Source organism: Salarias fasciatus, chromosome 13 (genome assembly GCF_902148845.1).
Source record: "Salarias fasciatus chromosome 13, fSalaFa1.1, whole genome shotgun sequence".
NCBI lineage: Eukaryota > Metazoa > Chordata > Actinopteri > Blenniiformes > Blenniidae > Salarias > Salarias fasciatus.
The window spans coordinates 10,329,630-10,350,976 of record NC_043757.1 but is presented as its reverse complement, the minus strand read 5'-3'; the positions used below and the strand labels follow the sequence as shown (position 1 = coordinate 10,350,976).

Below are 21,347 nucleotides of genomic sequence, written 5' to 3'. Positions count from 1 at the left end.
AGAGGAGGGTATTCAGACTGGCTCTCCTCTGCCTGTGTCCAGGTTCAGGAGTATCTAACCCGCTTCGAGAGCATCCCCGACATGCTGGAGCTGGACCACCTGACCGTGTCCGGAGACGTCACCTTCGGCAAGAACGTCTCGCTCAAGGTAAACGCTGAAAATGGTCGCAGCTGTCTGGAAACGCCGATCGTGTGATTAGTTGACTTTCCTCCTCATTGCTCTCCACTTACTGCACTTTTCTGACCTTTGGTTTGTCTCTTTAATCAACCTCCCGCTCTGAGGGCGTCTCACAGCAGATCCGTTGCTCTTCCTCCTCGCAGGGCACCGTCATCATCATCGCCAACCACGGCGACAGGATCGATATTCCCGCCGGCTCCATGCTGGAGAACAAAATCGTCTCCGGCAACCTCCGCATCCTGGACCACTGAGGCCTTCCCCCTCCCAGCCCTCTCTCCCCCATCATCATCATCATCATCATCCTCATCCTCATTGTCTTCATCTTGATCATATGACTAGGCACCGCCCCCTCCTCCCCTCCTCCCCTCCTCCCATCATGTGACCTTTCATGTTGGCCCCTTGCAGCAGTGCGGCTGTGGCGCCCCCTGCTGGAGAGTCTTTAACAGTGCAGATGGGTTAAACCAGGGGTGTCAGACATGAGGCCTGCGGGCCCAAAACCAGCACGGCACAGGTCCACGGCGGTCCAGCAGCAGGAGCATCAGTTACAGCAGCAGTAGAGAACATGAAGCAACACTGAGAGGGAAACACCGTCGAGAGTTTGACACCCCTGGATTAAACAGATTAAATAACTGTAGTTATTCAACGCTTTGGATGAAATGAGTAATGTTAATATTAATGATGGTTAGTTTTAGGAGGAAATCTAACAGTTTGTTCACGTTACTCACATAGAGAACTAACAGAAGAGTTAGGAGACGAGAATCTCACATGAACGTCACATCACTGTCCACATGGTTCCCAAGTTTCTCGCGCAGGTTGGTGTTCTGTTTTTCCCCACGTTTTGTATTCGTGCACGGTTCACAGGATCACCGTTTTTAATTGATCGGTATCTGAGATTACAGCTGAATTGTGTTCGGCTGCTTCAGATTTGAACCTGGGTCGTCTGAGCCTCTCGCTCCACCGTCTCCTCTGATGGTTTCATGTCTGTCCTCATCAGAAGCGCTGTGGCAGTGGTCGTGGCTCAGGCTCGATGGATAGCGTTTCTGCATCTTTAATAATCGATATAAGCTAAAATATCACCATCTTCACTCAAACCATGCAGACTGACTTTAACATGCCGCCCAAAACTCAACCTCCTTGTGAAAGCTTTAATTTACAACTGCAGAAAAGGTTCAAGTGCAGGTCGAGGTGGAATCTGCTGCTGTGAAGTTTGTGGAACCGTGTGGCCTGAAGGGAAGTTAGTGATTTTTCTGAACACTCCTCCAGTTCATGCGTCCAGACGAACCGGGCCTGGACTCGCCGTGCGCAGCAGCCCGTGCCATAGAGAACACGCCACCGCCTGGTGTCTTTTTCCTGTTTCACACTGTGAGGATTCACATCTGCGTTACCTGAAACCGTTTCATCGGCCTTTTAACCCCGTGTGAAGTAGAACTCTTTTTTTTTCTTTTCTTTATTTGTATTCAGTATGTTGTGTGGCGCCTCTGAGGTGTCCAGTCCATCCCAGTGTCTTTATTCCGAGCAAACAGGAAGTGCAGCTCTTTCTTGCAGTGTTGGTCCATACACACACACACACACACACACACACATACAGCCACAACCTGTACACAGAGTCTCAGCGTGGGAATACTTGAGAAGGGTCCGACTGAGGCGGACCGAGAGCCTGAAAGCAATAAGTGTCGATGTGTGACGGTGACGAGGTCTCAGCCCGGCTCTGCCTCCTCAGAGCTGAAATAAAAGTGCAATATGAAACACGAGCTGGCCTCCTCTCCTCTGTGCTCGCTCATCTGGGGGGAGGGGGGCATCGAACGGAGCGTCAGGGAGCATATCTGAAGCCGGGGGGGTTGAGAAGGTGGATGTAGACATGAGGCCACGAGCGGCTTCATGATTTTTGCAGGTAAAAGGTGTTTTATGCGACAAAAATCCTGATTTATTTAACTTTGTTCGTTCAGTCTCATGAGATTTATTAGTAAGTTTAAAAACACAAACTATACTTTATTATTTCACCATCTCTATATTAAAAAAGGCAGAATTTCTCTGGTTTCCTGTAATTGATCACTGAAAGCATCAGGCGTGTTTGAAAGCTTGTTTTATGCATACAATGCAGTTTTTGCCTGCAATTCATGATTTGTGTTTCACATTAAAGTAGATTCATGATTGCAAAAGAAACAAATGTTACCAAGTATGGTCATGAGCCTGATGAAGGCCATAACTTTTTTGCAGGAACGTTTTGAATATAAAGTTAAGAAGTAAAAATATCAAATCTAACAGATGATTAGCTTTATATTGATGCAGGAGGAAGATTTTTTTGTTTTGTTTTTTTTCAATTGCTTTTAATGGAAATCAATGAAGCACCTTTGGCCACGAAGTTGTAATCAAATCAATGAATGGCTAAACTGTGACAAGTCAAACAACTTTTCTGTTATTTCAGCTTCCAGTAGTGTAAACTTGGGTGTTCGAAGGGTTCATATAAAAATTTAATTTTTAAAGGTTTGAAGTGATTTATGGAGGAAAAAAGAAGCCGATATAGGATGAGTGAAGAGGTTTGTTTTGTACACTTGTTGCCAAAAAAAAAAAGAAACGGTTTTACGAAACCTGCAGCTCGTGATGAAAGAACAATCTTGAAACGAGTCACTTTTACACTTTATTGTTTAAAGAAGTTACAAAAAAGTGTTTGCTGGAAACATTCTTCGCCTTTTACAAGCACAAAGAGGAGAAGAGGAGCGCGTGGAGGGCGGCGGGACAGTCAGGTGAGTGTGTGAGTGTGTGTGAGTAAAAAAATCAGGGCTGAGAGAACAGCACAGAGAAGGTGAGAAGCCCTTAATCACACTTCAGCCACAGAGTCCGAGAAACAAAACCAAAAGGCAGCACACGGATGTCTGAATACAGAATTACATGTGAGGTATCCTCAGAAGACCTTAGCTGTGTGCGTGTGTGTGTGTGTGTGTGTGTGTGGGGTGTTACATTTTCTCCCTGAGGTGAGTGGTTGTGTTGCACTCTGAGGATACAGATGAAGGTTAGACAGAGAGCTACAGTGTGGACACACAAACTGCACACATACAATCATCTTAATGCATAAATTACAATCTCTCACACACACACACATGCACACACACACACACACACCCACGCTACTTATACCTGAAGATACGTCTGTGTTCAGAGCTCAGCTGTGTATGTGTGTGAGTGTGTGTGTGTGTGTGTGTGAGCAGTCCAGGCTCTGTTTGTGGTGTCTACAGTTGGAGGGTGTGTCTCATTTGCAGCTGTGTGTGTGTGTGTGTGGTCAGACCACCGTGCTGGACGTGCACGTGGCTCTGCTTGGTGCGATCCTGTGCAGAATATCAGGGCTGCTCTCTGTTGCAACCTCACTCCCCCTCACTTCCATCCCTCTTCTCCTCTCATATCACTGTCCATGTCTACTTCCAGATTCTCTTCGGTCGTTTCCAGCTCAGCCTGGTGGGGGCCGGGGGGCGGGGCCAGACCCCCCTCCCTCCTCCAGGGGTCCATCAGTAGCCAGTTAACCTCAGATTAATGTATCCGTTAACTTCTGCAGCCTCAAAACTCACCATGATGAATGAACCCTTTATAACACCCTCAGTGTTCACAAGGATCAACGTCTGAAAACTTTCAGTTTTTCATGAAGGATCTGTTGAAAAAATATGAAACCGACCAAATTCAGACATACTTCCCTGTTTATGGCTTCAATTCTTTTGCACTGTTGTCACATTTTTCATGATGCATGACACCATGTGGACAATTGATGAACCATTTCCACATTTTGCGACAAAATGTTTTTGTTTTAAATGTTTTAAAAGAAAATCTCTTGCCATCACCGGATTCTTTACTTTTAAACTGAATGAGTGACCAAACTAAACCCTCTGCAGGTAAAACAGAGAAATATTAATTAGACATTTATTTATAAAGGTTGAAACGTGGGAATTAAAGTTCTTCTGTTTAGCCCTTGTAGTGATGAGTAAACTATGAGAATAATAAATACTTTTTTTTTTAATTGCAGCCATAATATTTTACACCAGATCCAGCAGAGAGCACACACGTCCACCAAGATGGCTCTGCAGTGTGTGTGTGTGTGTGTGTGTGTGTGTGTGTGTGTGTGTGTGTGTGCGCTACATGGCTGCTCTTTCATGGCTGAGCTGTGTTGGGGAGAGATTGGCTGCTGACCCCCACTACCCACCGGGGGACTCTGTTTCCCATGATGCCTCAGGAGGTTTCTGTTCCAAATCTATTGCTTTTGAGTGTGAGGAAGGCCGTGGCGAGGTGAGGCGAGGCGAGGGACAGAAGAAGAGCTGGGGGGGCAGGGACACGCACACGCTGAGGGGAGGATGGAGGTATAAATACGATCAGACAGGTGAACGCGGGTCGGAGACCAAACCCTCAGAAACACACCGACAACTTTATATCTGAATAACAATATAGTGACGTTTCGGATGAAACGGCTAAATAACCACCGGAGCTGCAGGATGAAGCCATGGCCATAAATAAACATCTTTGTTTAAATTAGCTCTAAGAGATGTACACGGATGTATATTGCAACAATAAACATGAGTGAAAGCCGAGTGTTTGCTCTGCAGCATGTTAGTAATTCAGATAAATACTGTGATCTTCAGTCCTTTCCCAGAAACAAAGAAAAAGTTTTTGTTTGTTTGTTTTTAGATCCAGCAGTGTTCTTTGTTTGGTTTTTGTGTCTCTGGTTTCACAAGAAAATATAGAAATCTTTGTCGTCATTCATGAAAAAAGCAATACAAAGGTCACTTAAAAATGAGAAAGAGACAAAAAAGTCCAGAAAAAGAGTTTGTAAAGGTCATCGCGGGGGGGTTTCAGGGGGAGTGTGTGGGGGGGGGGGGGGGGCCCTCCTAGTCCAGGGGCCCCTGGAAGATGAGTCTGACAAAGCCCTGCTCGCCGCTCAGCTGCTGGGCGCAGAAGGGGCAGGCGGCGTGGAAGGTGTGCGTGCCGTGCGGCAGCGGGATCTGGCTCCAGAAGCCCGCCGTCTTCTCGGAGCACACGTGGCCGCAGGGGTTGAAGGCGTGGGTGGGCGGCGCCGCGTCCACGTAGAAGCCGGCCTCGCAGCCCAGCCACAGCGGCACGTAGGGGCCCTTGGCCCGGCACATGGGGCACTCGCGGCTGCGGCCCTCGCGGCCCTCCCGCTCCTCGCGGTGGTTGCCCCAGTTGTGGTAGCCGTGCACGTGGCCGCAGTGGAGGTAGACCCAGGGCTGCTTCTCGTCCGGCGTGTCCTTGCGGCGCATGGAGGGGAACGCCAGCGTGTTGAAGCCCACCGGGCACTGCGGCCGCGCCGCGTTGATCTCCTGCCGCAGCGCCTCCAGGTGCTTGAGGGTGGGCGTGCGCGACAGGCCCTCCGCCGTGCGCCACAGGAGCGTCGCCCCGCACAGGTCGATGAGCGAGCCGTCCACCAGCTCCTGGGACTCCGTCTCCACCTGGAGGAGAGACGGGGAGACGTCAGGACGAGGCAGCGCACAGAGAACATGCAAACTCCACCCAAAGCGCTGAAGAAGAGGATGGACACTGCAGTGTCTGAGAGGGGCCAGCAGGTGGCGGTGCCACACAGATCACCCCGGGCCTGAGGCTGGGACAGATGTGGGGCAGCTGGAGACAAGATGGCCTGAGCAGACTGAACGGATGAGATTTGGCTAAGCTGCCGTCCCGAGGGAGACGCGGTGGGAAATTCCAAGCTTAGATAATTATGAGGGGGGGAAAAAAAGGAAGAAGAAAAGAGTCGAAGGGAAGCACATGAAAGAAAGGAAGGAGCTAAAAGACACCGAGTGTGTTCCTTTCTTTTTCAGGGATGCAGAGAGGATGTGGGAGCTGCTCCGTTATCGCAGTGCTGATGCAGAGGTCACCGTGTGGCTCCAGGCGTCACGCCGGCGCCGGCTGACAGGTTTTAACCTTCAGTGTCGAACCGGAGCAGAGCTTATTTCAACAACGCTCCCTTTATTCGCACGGCAGCAGTGATACTGCTGCATTCAGAGGGACTTTTCCAAAGCTAAGTGATTTTTTTTCTTTTAATGGCACTGAATCCGCCACAAAAATGAGGGTTTTTTTGTTTGTTTTGGAGATAAACTATTAGAAATGTGATCCTTTAAGCAGCCCGTCTTATTTCATGAGACATGTACTGATCTAATTCTTCCAGTCTCAGACCAGACAAAGCCTGATTTCCTGATCCAGGACCCCCGGTTGAAGAACCAGAGTCTCACATCCACCCAGTAGGAGGCGCCGCAGCAGGACTGTCGGAGCAGAACGGAGAAGAGTTCAGCGTCTCGCTCTCAAGCACCACTTGTTGTTGCTTTCACGTTTTTCCCAGCTGATCTCAGAGCGGTGAAAAGGTCACTCCGCTGACCGTTAACCTCCTGCCAGGTCAGAAAACACAACAACACCAAGGAGTGTTTGTCTCCTCAATAACCGATCTCTCTGCGGAGTAATGATCTGAGCAGTCTGGGTCGATCGGACTCATGTAAACATCGACAGTTATTTAATTACCCCAAAGCGAGTCACTCATCCACACAAGTGACGCTTTATTAAACACTGCAGGAGCTCCAACACTGAACTCTGCTCGTGTGTTGTCCTACCCAGAAGCCCCGCGGCGGGCTCGAGTCTGAGGATGGTAAAGCGAAACCAGGACTCCTCTGTGGTGTTTGCATGTTCCTCAATGGAGCATCGATCCATAAAAGACAAGCTTACTTATGGAGTGATGACAGTAAAACCATTGATCCAAGAAGCAGATACAGAGGATCGATGAACACATTTCACCGTCATGCTGACTGACAGAACGCCACCTCAGAATGAAGCCGCTCAGTTAACCTCATCGTACTTTTTTTCACCGCACACAATGTAAAAAAAAAAAAGGTGATTTCCTCTCCGCTGACGATCGAAATCGTCCATCAGCTGTGAAGTAATGAGTGGTTTCCATGGAGGTGGGTGAAGCTCGAGCTGGCAAATAGCAGGGGGAGATAAAGGAGGCTATTAATGTGCCCTGCACCGGGGGGGGGGGGGTTCCAGAGCAGGTGGGAGACGAGGATAAAAGACACTGATTAACTGTGACAGCGGAGGACCTGCTGACTGTGCGCTCGTGACTGATGAGGATGATGATGATGAAGATGTGTACGCGGTGGACTAGAAGTACAGAGAGAGAGTAAAAAAAAAAAAAACAACTCCTCCATGCCTGATGAGGCTGTGTGCGCCGTGATTGGCCGGGCGGCCGTGACGTCCGCAGGGCCATCCCTTACGCGCTCTGGTTACACGCGGCGGGGCTGGTTGCCACGGAGACGGCATGCCCGTAACCTCCCGGCGGTGTCGGACGACGGTTGTTGGTACGAGAGTGTGAGAACGTGCACGGAGGTGTGAAGAAGCAGGCGAGGAAGACGAGCACCGATCCTGCCGCTAACGAAACCCGTCGGCAGACACTTGATCCCAACCACAACGGGTCTTCTGGAAGACTGTTGTGTTTTGCGCTTCAAGTGAAAACACGATTTTAGCATTTGTGTTTCAGAAAAATTTCACGTTTAAAACGATGCAGCTTTCAGGCCGCAAGCTGGAGCTGTTGTTTGTTTGTGAAATGAAACGCCGACCTTCGCCCAGAGTCCCCTACAATCACATAATGTGATCATCATCTGAGAGAGGCTCTTGGCAGAGCGAGAGCCAAACTTTCCCCCGGAGGATTCTGAGAGGACGACAAGCGGCGCAGATGAAGGAGAGAAGCAGCACCACGCGTCCCGCCTCACCATCTTTCCCCGCTGCTGGGCCGAGCGGGTCTCTCGCAGGGTGAAGACGTTGCCGCAGACCGAGATCTCCCTCCAGACGCCCGGCTTGGAGTCCTGGGTGAAGCCGTTGCGAGGGTGCATCACCAGCACGCCGTTGGTGGTCAGGCCGTCCATCTGGCCGTCGGACGTCTTCCACTTAGCAGCTTTCTCCTGGCGAGAGAAAAGCACGGGACGGGGGTGTCACCGAGGCTGAAACTTCCACACCACAGCTGCAGCTGGAGGAAATAACACTGAAAATCAATTATTAAAGTGTGTTTTGTTGTTGCTGTACTGAACAATCGCTGCAGCCCAGAGCGCTCCGACAAGACGCCGGCTGCTGTCAACACAATGACAAATCACGGCAAAATAAAAAGCTTTTGACGTTTTACCACAACAGGAGCCGCGTGACTTCTTTCCCCTCATTGACTTTCCTCTGTTTCCTCGCTCCGTCTTGTCCCCGCCCCCCCCCCCCCCCCCCCCCCCCCCCCCCCCGTTCACTCTCTCACCCTCGCCCACACGTGTCCGAAAGCAGCAGAAGAAAAGCTGCTCACCCCGAGGAAGATGTTCTTGGAGGAGTCGAAGCCCGCGGCGTAGATGCGCGCGGTGTAAGGCGGCGTGCGCTGGCACATGATGCGGCAGGCGAAGCGGGAGATGGTGCTCTGGACCGACTGGGTGTCTGCGTTGCTCTGGCTGCCCGCCACCGTGTCGGTCACTACAAAGTCTATTGGACTCTCCGTGGATCGACCGATCTGGTGAGGAGAGACGGAAAGATTAGTCCGCAACGCCGTCCAGCATGAGACGACGACGTTGTAATGGATTCCCTCTGCCTCGTCTGGCAGGAGAGGAGCATAACGACAGAAAAATAGAAACAAAGACTGATAAATAAATGCAGAGTGCGCGCAACGTGGAATCCATTAAGCTAGAAATGTATTTTTTTTTTTAAAAAGACACGGGTGAATGTTACCAGTCTGGCATGAGAAGGACGTGGAAGGGGAGCTGGAAGTTTGTTCACTGAATGAAAGCTGGAGGACGATCCGTCCTCAGACTGGTGTTCTGCTACTGTGACACAATCTGCTTCTCCAAACAACAGCGCGCTTTTTTCACTCATTTATTCATCCGTCCCTTCCAGATCCTCTTCCATCCTGAAAACCTCTAATTTTCCCCACTCTTTCTTCCACCGATCAACTGTCCTTTCATTCATTTATCTTTTCACCGCCAACCACTCGTTTCACACGTTCATCCTCCTTATACACCATCCATACAAGTCTATCTTTCACTCATTAACCTCTCTCCCCATTCATCCCTTCACTCGATTCATCCCTCCTGCTGTTCATTTGTCCCTCCTCCACTCATCCCTGGCTTCATCCACTCATCCGCCCCCTGCCAAGCCCTTCTTTAGCCATTCACCGCCCCCACCCTCTAACTCTATTTTCATCTATTCATCCCCGGACCCATCTGTTTCTCCTCTCTTCCTCCAGACATCATTTCAGGGTCTAAAACTTCATTAGCAGAGATTCACACTGAGCGTCTGATCCTGATCTGAGCCACCAGGCCTCGCCTTCACCCCTTCATTCAAACTTAATACACAGCTGTGCTGTGATCTATACTTCCAGATTATCTGTGAAAAAGAACTTTTGTTTTTCCGATTCCCAGGCGTTTGATGGCGTGATGTGATGTGTCACTCTCTCTCAGCCGCCGCTTTACAGCATCTCAACTGTCTCCATGAGTTGTGTGTCACAGCCGCCGACCGCTGACTGCGTCGATCAGTGATCCAAACCACAACAAATAGCTTCCTGTTGTTGTCAGAGCGGCGTCACGCAGCCCGTCCATTTCACTTCGCACGCCGAGTCCCACCGCGCTCCCGACGCTCCGACACAACCGCAGTTTTTAAACATCGGCCCCACTTTTATACCTGCGAATGGAAGGTCTGTAACTTGGCGATAAAAGCTGGGCTTTGTTACCTGGAACATGTCTGTATTGCTGTCATGGGTGTACTCCACCACCACCGTCTGCGCTCTGGACAGAGTGTAGGAGATGCTATGCTGGTCTTTGTTGCTTATGGCCTGGTGGGACAAAAAAAGAAGGATGAATAATAAATGAGGGAGTCGAAAGAGGGAGAGGAGTTTTTGAAATGCACCTAAAAGAAAAAACGAGAGGAAAAACTGAGTGTTTTACAGCACAAACACCTCCAACATCCGCCCGGCCATCTTTACAGATACACATAGGAAGGGTGGGGCGGGCGAAGTCTGACTGGACCTAACCTCTTTTCAGACCACCCACAATTCAGAAGGGGGGGGGCACAATCTCTCTTCCAGACTCTTTGAATTATTGCAGCTTAAAGTCTCAAGGTGTGTGTGTGTGTGTGTGTGTGTGTGTGTGTGTGTGTGGGTTTCCACAGAGAACACATGAAGTACAGATGTTCAAACCCTTCCAAAAAAAAAAAAAAAAAAAAAAAAAAAATCCCACACAACTTACAACAGCCTCATCATTAAAGAGATTTCAGAGGATTTCTGCTCCGTTTTGCAATGTTTTGTAATCACTTGGTTACCTTCCTATTTGTTTCCCTTATAAACCTTCAGCCTTTTCAAGTTAAACGCTGAATTAAAGCCATTTAAAAGCCTAAAAAAAAAAAAAAAAACCCTTTGTACCTGCATGGTTTCACCCTTTTTTTTTTTTGTTTTAGCGAAAGCAAAAGAAAACCCAACAAAAGTCAGTTTGCAGTCTGTCTGGCTGGGTGCGTACCGTACCGTACGTGCGTCTGTGATTCATTCTACACGCAACTTTAATATGGCAGAACAAAAAGCAAACAGGAGTTTCACAAAAAAGAAAGAAGCAGCAGCCTGTGGTGGAGCAGCGCGCGCCACATCCACCGAGCTGGGTGTGTTTTATTTGATGTTGTCAGACAAAACAAAATCACGCACCTACAAAGACAAGCGGTTTTTTTTTTTAAGCTGAGGAGCGGGATTTTCCTGCAGTCAATCTTTATGTGTACAGCAGCTTTCAGAGCAATGCCGTTCAAAGAGCTTCAAGACTATTTGAGTGAAGGAAAAGTAAATGCATGTATGCACATAAACACATCATCGTACATGTGTGGAAAAGTGTCCAAACAAGGTTACAGACTGTTCGCTTTGCTGCAGCTCCACTGCATCCCAACTCTTACACTCTATTTACTTTCCAGCTCGTATTTTTGGACAATTTTGAATGGTAAATTTTAATTCTGTTTTCTTGCTGGTATGAGTCAACTTTCTCTTTGTTCTCATTCATTTGTTCGTGGATCTTATTCTCAGCTGTTTTCAATTTGTTGCAATGCTTGTTACGCTGGCTGTACAGGACTTTGAACTGCCCACGCGCACACACACGTTTTTAGAGGCCGATGTACATCTTCTACATCTCAACCTGAGACGGCCTGAAACAAAGGAGGCATATTTCCTGATAATGTGAGGATTATTTGAGCCTCAGACACACTGTGCATCACAGCAGACGCTTAAGCTCAACCCAACAAGGTGCAGAACCTTCTTATTTCAGAAAATGAAGAATATTATCTGTTTTCCATTAAAGGAAATATATCTATTTATATCACATATTGATTTCATTGTTATTTTTTTCTTCTGAGTTTTACTACTTTGATAATATTAGATTTAATCAGATTGATTTTTTTTCCAAAAATATGACTCTTTCTTTCACTGCACTGGTCTTGTTAGTACAGGTAGAGTTTGACCATCAGCGTCAAAGTAATTTTTATACACTCTTACTTTAACACGTGAAACGATCTGACTGAATCTCTCTGAATCTGTGTGACAGCGTTTGTACTTGAACATAAATCATCTCTACTCTTTTCAACTTTACACTTTTATACAAATAGGTGTGCCAGAAATGAACATGTATGTGTGTACATGTTCTCGGTAGACTAAATCTGCTACTGTTTTATTTTTTTTTTTGGACTTAATTTTAAAGTAATCAAGATCTTTTTTGTTTCTATTGTTCATAAGAACACAAATAAAATCAAAATATGAGGGGAAAGTTTGGTTAAATCATTACAAGATAAATATGGAGGTCGAGTCTATGTACCGTCTCCATGAAGTATTAACACGTGTGTGTGTGTGTGTGTGTGTGTGTGTGTGTGTGTGTGTGTGTGTGTGTGTGCGTGCGTGCGTGCGTGCGTGCGTGCGTGTCTCACCTTGGCTGCTTGTGGAGAGCAGGCGATGTGAACTGTGCTGGGTTTCACCCCGTTTGCCTTCGGTCTCTTACAAAGTGCAAAACGGCTTTTACGGCGGCCTCGATCCCCGTTGGGCAGAGAGCCATTGTACCTGTGCATGCGCACACACACACACATGCAAAAACATACACAAATACAAACACACACACACAGACAGACACAGACACACACACACACACACACACACACACACACACACACACACACACACACACACACACGTACACAAAGAAAGAACAATAGGGCATTATTTTCTGGACTGCTGCATAATAAGCTGGAAAAACAGTCATTGTGGAAAATGCTCGAGGCGTTGCGGTTCCCTCCCTTCGTGCCCCGAAGACTACAAGAACGCTCACACAGGAACACAATGCACAAACAGCAGCCTTTACTTTTCAGACATACATTTTATTTTTCCTGCACAAAAGCAAATCATGCCCCCCTCCCCCCATAAACAACAAAGCCCTCCAAACATAACCCTAAAGAAGGCTGAGAAAACAAACGCACAGAGACTCATTTAGCCTGATGCTCGGCTGAGGAAGGGAGAATAAACAGAGGCGTTCCCCTCCGCAGAATGGAGTCTCTGTGGCTCTCACAGTGCTCTGACTGGCCCGTTGTATCTCTCCGCGAGCGCGTGTGCGTGCGTTGCTTAATATCGTAAAGTAAGAAAACACTCAGAGTGTTCACTGAGCTGTCGGCGTATCGGCAGCGTGGCGAGAAGAGGTGTGACGGGAACTGAGCCGCCGGCCTTTTCCTGCCTCACGACCAACAGGAGGAAAACCTGAACGTCTCCAACGACTTTTCAGGATCCGGACAGAAAAGCCGAACAGAAAAGTGCACGCGTGAGGCACGACGAGTCCGCCTTTTGCAACTGTGCAGATGTTCGATCCCTCATTGGAGACACATGTTTTAGATGAGCCGTCATCCACTGTGAAGTGATATTCCTGCTCGGAGCACCGCGGCTTTATAAACATTACCGCATGCATAAACACGGCTCCCTGCTTCAACATTGTTATGACATCCAGGAGCCACAGACGCTACGGACTCCTCTGACTTCCCTGGAGATACTGTAACTGTACTTGGCCTCAATGGAAGCAGCGTCTCAAGACGCAAGACCGAACCGATCATTCAGCAAGCAGTCAGAACGCAACAGCTCTCAGCTAATAATGCAAAACCTACTAAGTTTATAGCTCTAAATGTCTCACAATGGGGCGTATTTCAATAGAATTCCTGCATAAAATTCCTATAACTACATCACACTGCCAAAATATCAATCTGAGGCAGTGGCTCTTTCTTCTGCATTGAAGCTTTTGTCTGAAAATGATTTTATTCACTTGTGCTGGCAAAACCCCAAAACTACAAGCTGTTAAGCACTTTTTCCAAGAATACGATGAGTTATTCCTTAAAAAAAAAAAAAAAAAATTAGGCAACCCTGCACACAACTGAAAATTTAAATACAGTTTCATTCATGCAATTGCTTTATGGAATTACATAAAGTCATTTCATTCATATTTCCCACATTTTTTTTTTCCATATTTTCAAGGGAAAAGCATTAATAAGATCTCCCAGTTGGCAGAAAAAAGTGTTTTACCAAAGCAAACGTACTGTTTTACAAACATGAGTCAGAAATCAAAGACTGCAAAAGTGATAAAATCCAGTCCTGCTGCTGCATGAGTCCATTTGGAGCGTGTCTCTGACCAATCAGACTGCGGAAGCAAACCCGCCCACCGTGGCGAGCCCAGTGGACACGGTGCAGACAGGTTGTGAGAACGCCCAGCCTGCAGCCGACTGCTTCTCTGAGAGAGAGAGAGAGAGAGAGAGAGAGAGAGAGAGAGAGAGAGAGAGAGAGAGAGAGAGAGAGAGAGAGAGAGAGAGAGAGCCGCTCTGCTGGGATCAAACAACGCTGCGAGGGTTTATGGGTAACCATGGTGAGAGGACAGAGTCGCGGCAACGTTTGGGAGGAGTAACCATGGCAAGAGCGTAACCATGGTGAAGTTTAGGCCGTATCCAGAGGACAGGGGCAGGGCCGCCTGCTGGAGGACGCTCAGAGAGCGGGGCTGAAAACCACCAGGTTCCCATGGGCAGCAGGTCTGTGTGCGTGTAAATACATGCATCCAGACACACTCCAAACAGCAGCGGAAAGGTCAAAGGTTAACAGCAACGGTTGAATCCCAAACCTGTGCACCTCCAGGTTGTTCATTCAGTGGCACACAGTTCGGAAAGAAGTTAGTCCGAGGGTGCAGACGCACAGTGTATTCTTTATTCCCTCCGAACACGAGCGAACTGAAACCCAGTGTGAGGCAGAGAACCAGCACTCACACAGTAAACCTATCAAAACACTCGGACAGGTTGTCTGGGTAATCGCCGCTCATGGCTGACTCACTATTTGCGTTTCTGTTTACAAGTGTTAACATTTCACTGCTATTAGACTGAAGCTGCCAAGGATGTAGGTTTGTTTTTTAAACACACGGTGCTTCAGAGGTAAATATTAAACGGCAAAACAGATGTTGAAATCCGTCTTAATGTCACACTCGATAAACACAGAGTGGAAGGCCGTTTCTCTCAGTCAGCTACATTTTATCTCGTCGTCCGCCGGGCTGAGTTACGTGGGATTAAACGATACAGTACAGACAAGCACCGAGAGCGAAACGACACATGCAGAGGCACAGACACGGGGTCGGCAGGAATCTGGAGACACCATGTGTGACAGCCCCTGGCTATATCCCCGTCCCCGACTGTCAAGAGTGCCACTACGCCTTTCAATAATTCATGTTTCTCAGTCAGCTGATTAGCCAGATCTGGAAACCATGGGTTCGACGGTTAAAAACAACCCCATGTCGTGTGGCAGTGTGGTGAGAAATGATTCCTCATCGTCAGGCTCATCTGACCAAGTCAGATCTCAGTTCACAATGATAAATTCTGCAAGCTGGTGCAGTGGTTAGCACTCTCGCGACACAGTGAAAATATCCTCCGCTCAAGTCCAGAGTTCAGCTTGGTGAGAGGTTTGCATGTTCTCCCTCTGCATACATCGATTTTTCGTTATTTTATTCCCACAGTTGCAGATTCATTTTAAAAAACACATCTTCTGTTTTTGCTCTGTAGCCTAAACAGAGAATTGCACTTGCCCCACCATGGCATGATATAAAGTAACCAGCTTGCTATCTCCTCTCTGGCCTCGGTATTGCTGTGAAAGACTTTTTAAATCCTCAAATATGTATTTGTGAATCCGTGTATCTTAACAGCGTTCCCCAATGCAACTGTGTGTATTTGGGAGGATACGAGCCGCGCTAACCACCATGACGTCCAGAACACAGAGAGACAAACAAGGACTTGGAGCGACTGCGGCGTGTGCGGTGGCGTCACAGCTGCTCGAAAAAAAAGAAAAAAAAAAAGAAAAGACGACACATGGATGTCCAGTGTGTCTGTAAACAGACCGTGCCCCAGAGTCACCGCAGCATTCCTCTGGATTAGGCCATTAGTCTCGCTGGGTTTCAAACATGGTAATGTGGGTTAGTGAGGAGGTCAGGCACAACGCGGAGCTACACACTGAATGTTTCAGGCACATCAGGTCTGTTCTGGTTCACACACCAATAACAGAGATTAAGATTAGTGGACGACTTTTAAAGCCATTTGGAAAATATCCAACAATCTATCATACAATGGTGTTTATATACGTACTTACATCCTTATCACTGTTTACATCCTAACGTATCTTTTTACACTTTCTAAGTGTTTTAGGTATGAAAGGTTAAAGTAATATCCTGAGACTGAGTCTGTGAAAACATGCTAAAAGCAGCAGGAATCTCACACCCTGAAGAGTAACAGCACGGCAAGCTTTCAGTTGATTTTTGGATGCAAACAAAACAAACAGGATGGTTTTCTGAATTCTGGATTCATGTTGACTATCTGTTCTGATCTGACCGAATCTGAAAGATTGAACATTTGGGGAGAAAAACATTCTATTCACAGCTCTCAGCAGCTCTCTACCATTTAGCAGTGAGTGCACTTTTGTCTTCACGTGCAACCACGCTCACAGCAGAGTTTACAGCCGAATGCTAATTCTGAATCATGGATGTTTGCACCTTGTAAGATAGATTCTGCTCGGCCACGACAGAAAAGGCCAATGCACAAATCACAAAGGAGAAAGAAAAAAGAGAACTGCTCGTCTTCCACCGCAGGACAGGACAGGAAAGAATAGACTGTGCTATTAATGTCAGGGTTAAGCTCAACTCCTTCACCGCATGCTCTGAAAACATGCCGTTTCAGTGAACCCTGTAAAGGTTTAAAGGGCAGCCTGACTCGCAGCACTGTGAGCGACTCTTTCTGCCATGGAGCAAACATGCCCCTCGTGACCTTTTGAAGAGGGAGGCCTGACCCACAATCAAAACCTAGGAGCGGAAAAAGCAGGGCAAGACGGAAAACCCGGGTTCTCCCTTGTAAAGGCACGGAACTGCTTCACTTTACTGCTCGCTGCGTTTTTTTCCACTTGGGAAAATTTCCACGGTCCTCTCCCTGGCAATCTGAGTTCCACAGCGCAACCCAGAACAACAAACTGTGAGTCAGCTGCGAGGCCGACATGAAAAATCGGTGTTGTTCGAGCACAAGTGTGCGTGTAAGGAGTCTTTCCGACATCTGCATTCCTGAGCAGGAGTGGGCCGGGACGGGGAGAGCAGCGGAATGGCCCTTTGGGGAACAAACAGGAGACGGACAAATAGAGGAAGTCCTTCGCTGTCAGCTGCCATTGGAGAAAGTCGGCGCGCGTGGATGTGTGCGTGTAGCTGTATGCCGTCCACGCTGGGGATGCAGGGCGGTGCAGAGCGCGGGGTTTTTCCTACAGCTGACTATGTGGACCTGTTTCAAAACAAATCTCTGCTGGAGGAGACGGCCGAGGCGTTTTAGATAACGGTTTGCTGCTGCTGTCAGCCAAAACTGATCTCATCTTGTAATGCACCGAGCCATGTGGCTAATCTCATCTTCCGAAAACACTAAATCCTAACTGTGTGCTCTGGAGTGCACGACCCCGTGCAACCGGACAAAGATATGACAGCTGTTTGAGCCGCTTTCTGAAGACGAGTCGCTGCTGTCCGCTCCTAAACTGCTTCAATCATGATTGCTTTGAGTTGGACGTGTAGCTCCATGATGGCCGATGCAGTGGAATTGGTCAATACATTCTGGACATTAGACTCTATTGGCTATAAAAGCGATCGGCTGAAATCTATCAGAACCTTGATAGAAACTTGAAGCTTTTAAACATGATTACTGGTGACGAATCCCACTAACTACCACCATGCAGGCATCCACGGCACACTCCGATATGATTAATGCTCCACACAACCTGTCTCTTAGCATCCAATTCCAAAAGTGAGACTTCTATTTATTTCTTTTTTTCCTGAAATACTCAATAATCTCAGTTTGTTTTGCAGTTTTGTTTTTCCACATTCTGTTTCCATATAACTGCTGATAAATGCCGTTACGTTTATCATCACGAACAGTGCGATAAAGCACATCTTTAATAAGGCCTGCCAACTATTCCAATAACCTTTGATGCTTAATAACCTCATTTTATCATTTTGGTATGAGGCATATGCTGGAATTGCTGGAGTAAATGTTCATTCAGATGTGTTTGAGCGGTATCATGCAGTCTTTTGGCTCTTTTCGTTCTAATGTTCTTAATATGAACTGACTTGACTTTGAAAATCATGCGAGCTGCGTGAGATGTGTGATAATTCTACATTCAAAATTATTTGACAATTTTAAAACAGGGGAAACATCAGAATCAGAAGAAAAAAGCAAGTGCAGCGAATTTAAATGGCATTGACAAAACACAACGGGACACAAGGTGACCTAAAGACCCATTTTCATGACTGATTAGCAAGCAGCTTATCGTTCTGACTCATTATTGGGTCAATGAAATGTCAGAAAACTGTGCGGTGAGAGTTTCCACTTTCAGTTTCCATCAGGCCACAGCGGGGTGCAGTTCGGTGTTTCGTGTTGTCACAGTGAATCACTTTGAATCAAAATACAGTGAAGGAGGCGCGGTGACGATGACTGCTTACCCCAGCACAATGAGCTCTCCGTACTTCACTGGCACTTTGGTGGAGGCGGTGGTGGAGATGTTTTCCTGCTCCGGGGAGTACATTGGGCACGGCTAATTGAGGTTTGGAGGAAGAGTAGGAGGAGGAGGTGGGAGAACGTGTGGGTGCAGTCCGGCAGGGTGATGGGAGGCAGGAAGGGGAAAGGAGGGGGAGGGAGGAGGAGGGGGGGAGGTGCTGATCCAATGGCTCACTGGGGGAGAGGAGAAGGAAGGGGAAGGGTCAGCTGAGCCTCAGCTCCACCCTTTCATGCCTCATGTGCCCGTCCCTCGCAGCGCCACTTGTCCTGCCCTGGGAGACACAAAGAGGAAGATTGACACAAGATTAGTGTTTCATTAAAATGGAGAGAAACGGGAATCAAACCTGATCTCCTGCCACAAACTTGATCTAATTCTATGTCAGCGAGATGCTCAGAGTTGCTGATAACAAAAGCATTTTCCACCTTCTGTTGAAGTCTAAGTGTGACTTCATATTCAGATATGCGCAAATAATCCATCTTTAATCCCAGCGTGAGGTGTTCTGTGTTATGAGCAGACGGATAACACGTCTACAAGCAAAAATGCCGCGACCTTATTTACTGAAATGACTCAGCAGCGTTGCTCATGTAGCGTCAGCAACAAACATACACAGCCAGTCTCGATGAAGTGCAAGGTCAGCGGGACTCTCCGCTGAAATACTTGTAAATGTTCAGCTTGTTTTCAACATGATCTCTCTGTCGATGCTGCTAACATGAGAGGCGCAGTAAAAAGATAAAAATCAAGTCATCGCCACTTTGATAACTTCAAAAAGTTTTTAAAAACCGGGCTGAAAAATTATGCTCTGAGGCCTGGATTGATTTTGTATACAGGACCATCTCAATAGCAGTTTCTTCTCAGTTATTAGTCCCATTTCATGCCACACACACACAGACACACCAGTAAGGTAAGTTGTAACGATCCCGCCTACGAGCCGCACACGGCACCAGACCACATGTGCAACGTCGAACTCCTAATTTATCTTCTGCAGATGTAAGCTTTCTCAAATCCCCGATCTCTTCCTGTAATCCTAAACACTCTGATGTTGAGGTCAGGGATCTGTGGAGGCCAAATAAACCTGTTCAGGACACCTTTTCCTTCGTGATGTTGAGAACTGTTCCTACTGCCATCGGCTGTGTGTTTGAGGTCAGCCAGATGCCCATCCGTCGGTGCTGCGCGATGCTTTCCCTCCACACCATCTTTATGCATCGTCACAGTACAGAGCATGTGAAGTGCTTAGGTTGCAGGTTTGCTTGAAGTCAGTATTGACACAACTTTTTAGGAGAGGAGAAGAGAAAGGCAGCATGTGTGAGAAAATACTGCGTGGTTAAGAGAGGAGGAAGCGCTTCCTGTTGCAACAAGTTGATGCAGGTCATTATAAGTTTATCTCGTGATCTCTCCACTTCCCTTTCACTCATAAACCCAAAAGCCAGACTATATATATAGTGCATATAGGCTAAACTAACCTTCCAAACTATAATGTCATCACTTTTTCTTTCAGCAGCCATCTTCCCATAACGAAGAACGTTCCTCCTACAATTCCCAGAATACCTATCTGCTAAGAGAAGGCTGAACCACACATGAATAAAGGATGAGAAGCAAAGTGTTTTGATGGTGAGTGGGAATTTGGGGGAGGGGGGGAAGCAGTTCCAATGTGCGTGTACTGCCATCAGCTTTGCTTCACAGATGACGACTCTCGACACATCCTGGGTATCAGAGGGGGAGTTTCCAAACCTGTGATTTCAGAAGTCTGATGGAGGCGAAGCTTCTGATAGCGCAAGATCTTGTGTTGACATGAAAAGCTTGAGCGCACACGATTGTGGTCGGCAGTGTTCTGTGAATATCTCGGCTTTGAAAATGTGTTTTCCACAACAGTCCTTTCGGTTTGAAAGAATTGTTTCCCTAACCGTTCAGTCGCGTTGACGGACACTGATGCTGTGGTGATGGGTGTGGCGTGAGGCGCCGCGGTACGAGGGCCTTCAGTGAGAGAGCTGGGAGTGATGGGAGCAGATCTGTTTGACTTCAGTATACTTTTCAGAACTGGGGCCTTTCTAGATTTACAAGCTGTCCAAGCCACAGGAAAAAATGCCAGTGTTTGAAGTGGACTGAATCATTTTTAAGATTCTGTACAGATAGTCCTCAAAATGTTCTGTTGAGGATCATTTTTCTCAAACCGTTCTGCCAATTTAATTGGTTGCAAAGTTGTGCAATGACTCACATTTTTCTTACACTAATATTTTATTTCCAATTGAACACAGACAATAAATCATATGTGGAAAGCAGAACATTTGATCTTTTCATGGAAGAAAAACAAAATAGCTCTATATTTTGAACTTCTGGCTAAAAGACGTTTCAAAAAATTAGGACAGCAAATGGCACAGATAAAAAAGCAAGAAAAGAAGCACTTCCAAGATGACTAGACTGTTGTTGCAAAACCTTCGTAAGTTTAGGATGAAGACGGGATGATCTTTAATTCCAAATCACTGGCCGGTTACCATTTCAACTTTTTGGAGCTGGGTTGCTGTCCGAATCTGTTGGGAATTTGGGTTGCAATATTTTAGTTTCAGAAAAAGGAAAAGAAAGCGACATATACTCGTGTGGTTAACAGCCTCTCACTTACAGAGCTAACACTGAGTATTCACATCTCCCAACATACTATATATTATTAACAGTGAGAACACAAGTGCTATTTTCAGGGTTTCACACAGCAGCACAGCATCAGCACTGCTGTGAGCTATAATCACATGCACAGACAGCGGAGGTGAGGCAGACAGAAATCACACCCGGTTTCCAGTTTCCATCAGAGTTAAGACGAGCACGTCGTTCAGTTCATCCTCAAGATTTTTAACCGAGTCCAGCAGGTGCTTTGAAAAGCTGCAAATTTTTTTCTCTCCAGCTTGTTTGGGCAGAAGATGCCAGTGTGAAACCAGAAGTTAGCCTGATCTCCACCTGCTTCGCTCACAGAAGGGGTTAATCCTCCAGCTTCCTCGCCGCTCACGCACCAGTACGGTGCTTTAAGTGCGTAATGAAAGTGAGTTCATTCAATTCCAAGTCTTCACGGCTCTCTGTAGGCCTGTGCGCTGTTATT

At 47.2% G+C, this 21,347-nt stretch overlaps 2 protein-coding genes across 5 annotated transcripts in view; one reads left to right on the top strand and one right to left on the bottom strand.

The window, feature by feature from the left end:
* ugp2b (UDP-glucose pyrophosphorylase 2b) overlaps nt 1–1,928 on the top strand; it is a 28,164-nt gene extending 26,236 nt beyond the window's left edge. For both annotated transcript variants that reach the window (XM_030106038.1, XM_030106037.1), the window contains exons 9-10: nt 43–147; nt 321–1,928. In XM_030106038.1, coding sequence (XP_029961898.1) covers nt 43–147; nt 321–428 — 213 coding nt within the window. In that variant the 3' untranslated portion in view covers nt 429–1,928. The remainder of the gene's footprint in view (nt 1–42; nt 148–320) is intronic.
* Nucleotides 1,929–2,795: 867 nt separating this feature from the next.
* The window catches only part of peli1b (pellino E3 ubiquitin protein ligase 1b), a 41,143-nt gene continuing 22,591 nt past the window's right edge, over nt 2,796–21,347 (bottom strand). For 2 of the 3 annotated variants that reach the window (XM_030106039.1, XM_030106040.1), the window contains exons 2-7: nt 18,210–18,536; nt 12,118–12,247; nt 9,902–10,003; nt 8,492–8,689; nt 7,923–8,111; nt 2,796–5,621 (exon numbers count right to left, since the gene is read on the bottom strand). In XM_030106039.1, the coding sequence (XP_029961899.1) occupies nt 5,043–5,621; nt 7,923–8,111; nt 8,492–8,689; nt 9,902–10,003; nt 12,118–12,247; nt 18,210–18,292 (1,281 nt within the window). In that variant the 5' untranslated portion in view covers nt 18,293–18,536 and the 3' untranslated portion in view covers nt 2,796–5,042. Of the gene's footprint in view, nt 5,622–7,922; nt 8,112–8,491; nt 8,690–9,901; nt 10,004–12,117; nt 12,248–18,209; nt 18,537–21,208; nt 21,334–21,347 lie in introns of those variants that run through there. The other variant, XM_030106041.1, reaches the window with a different exon arrangement.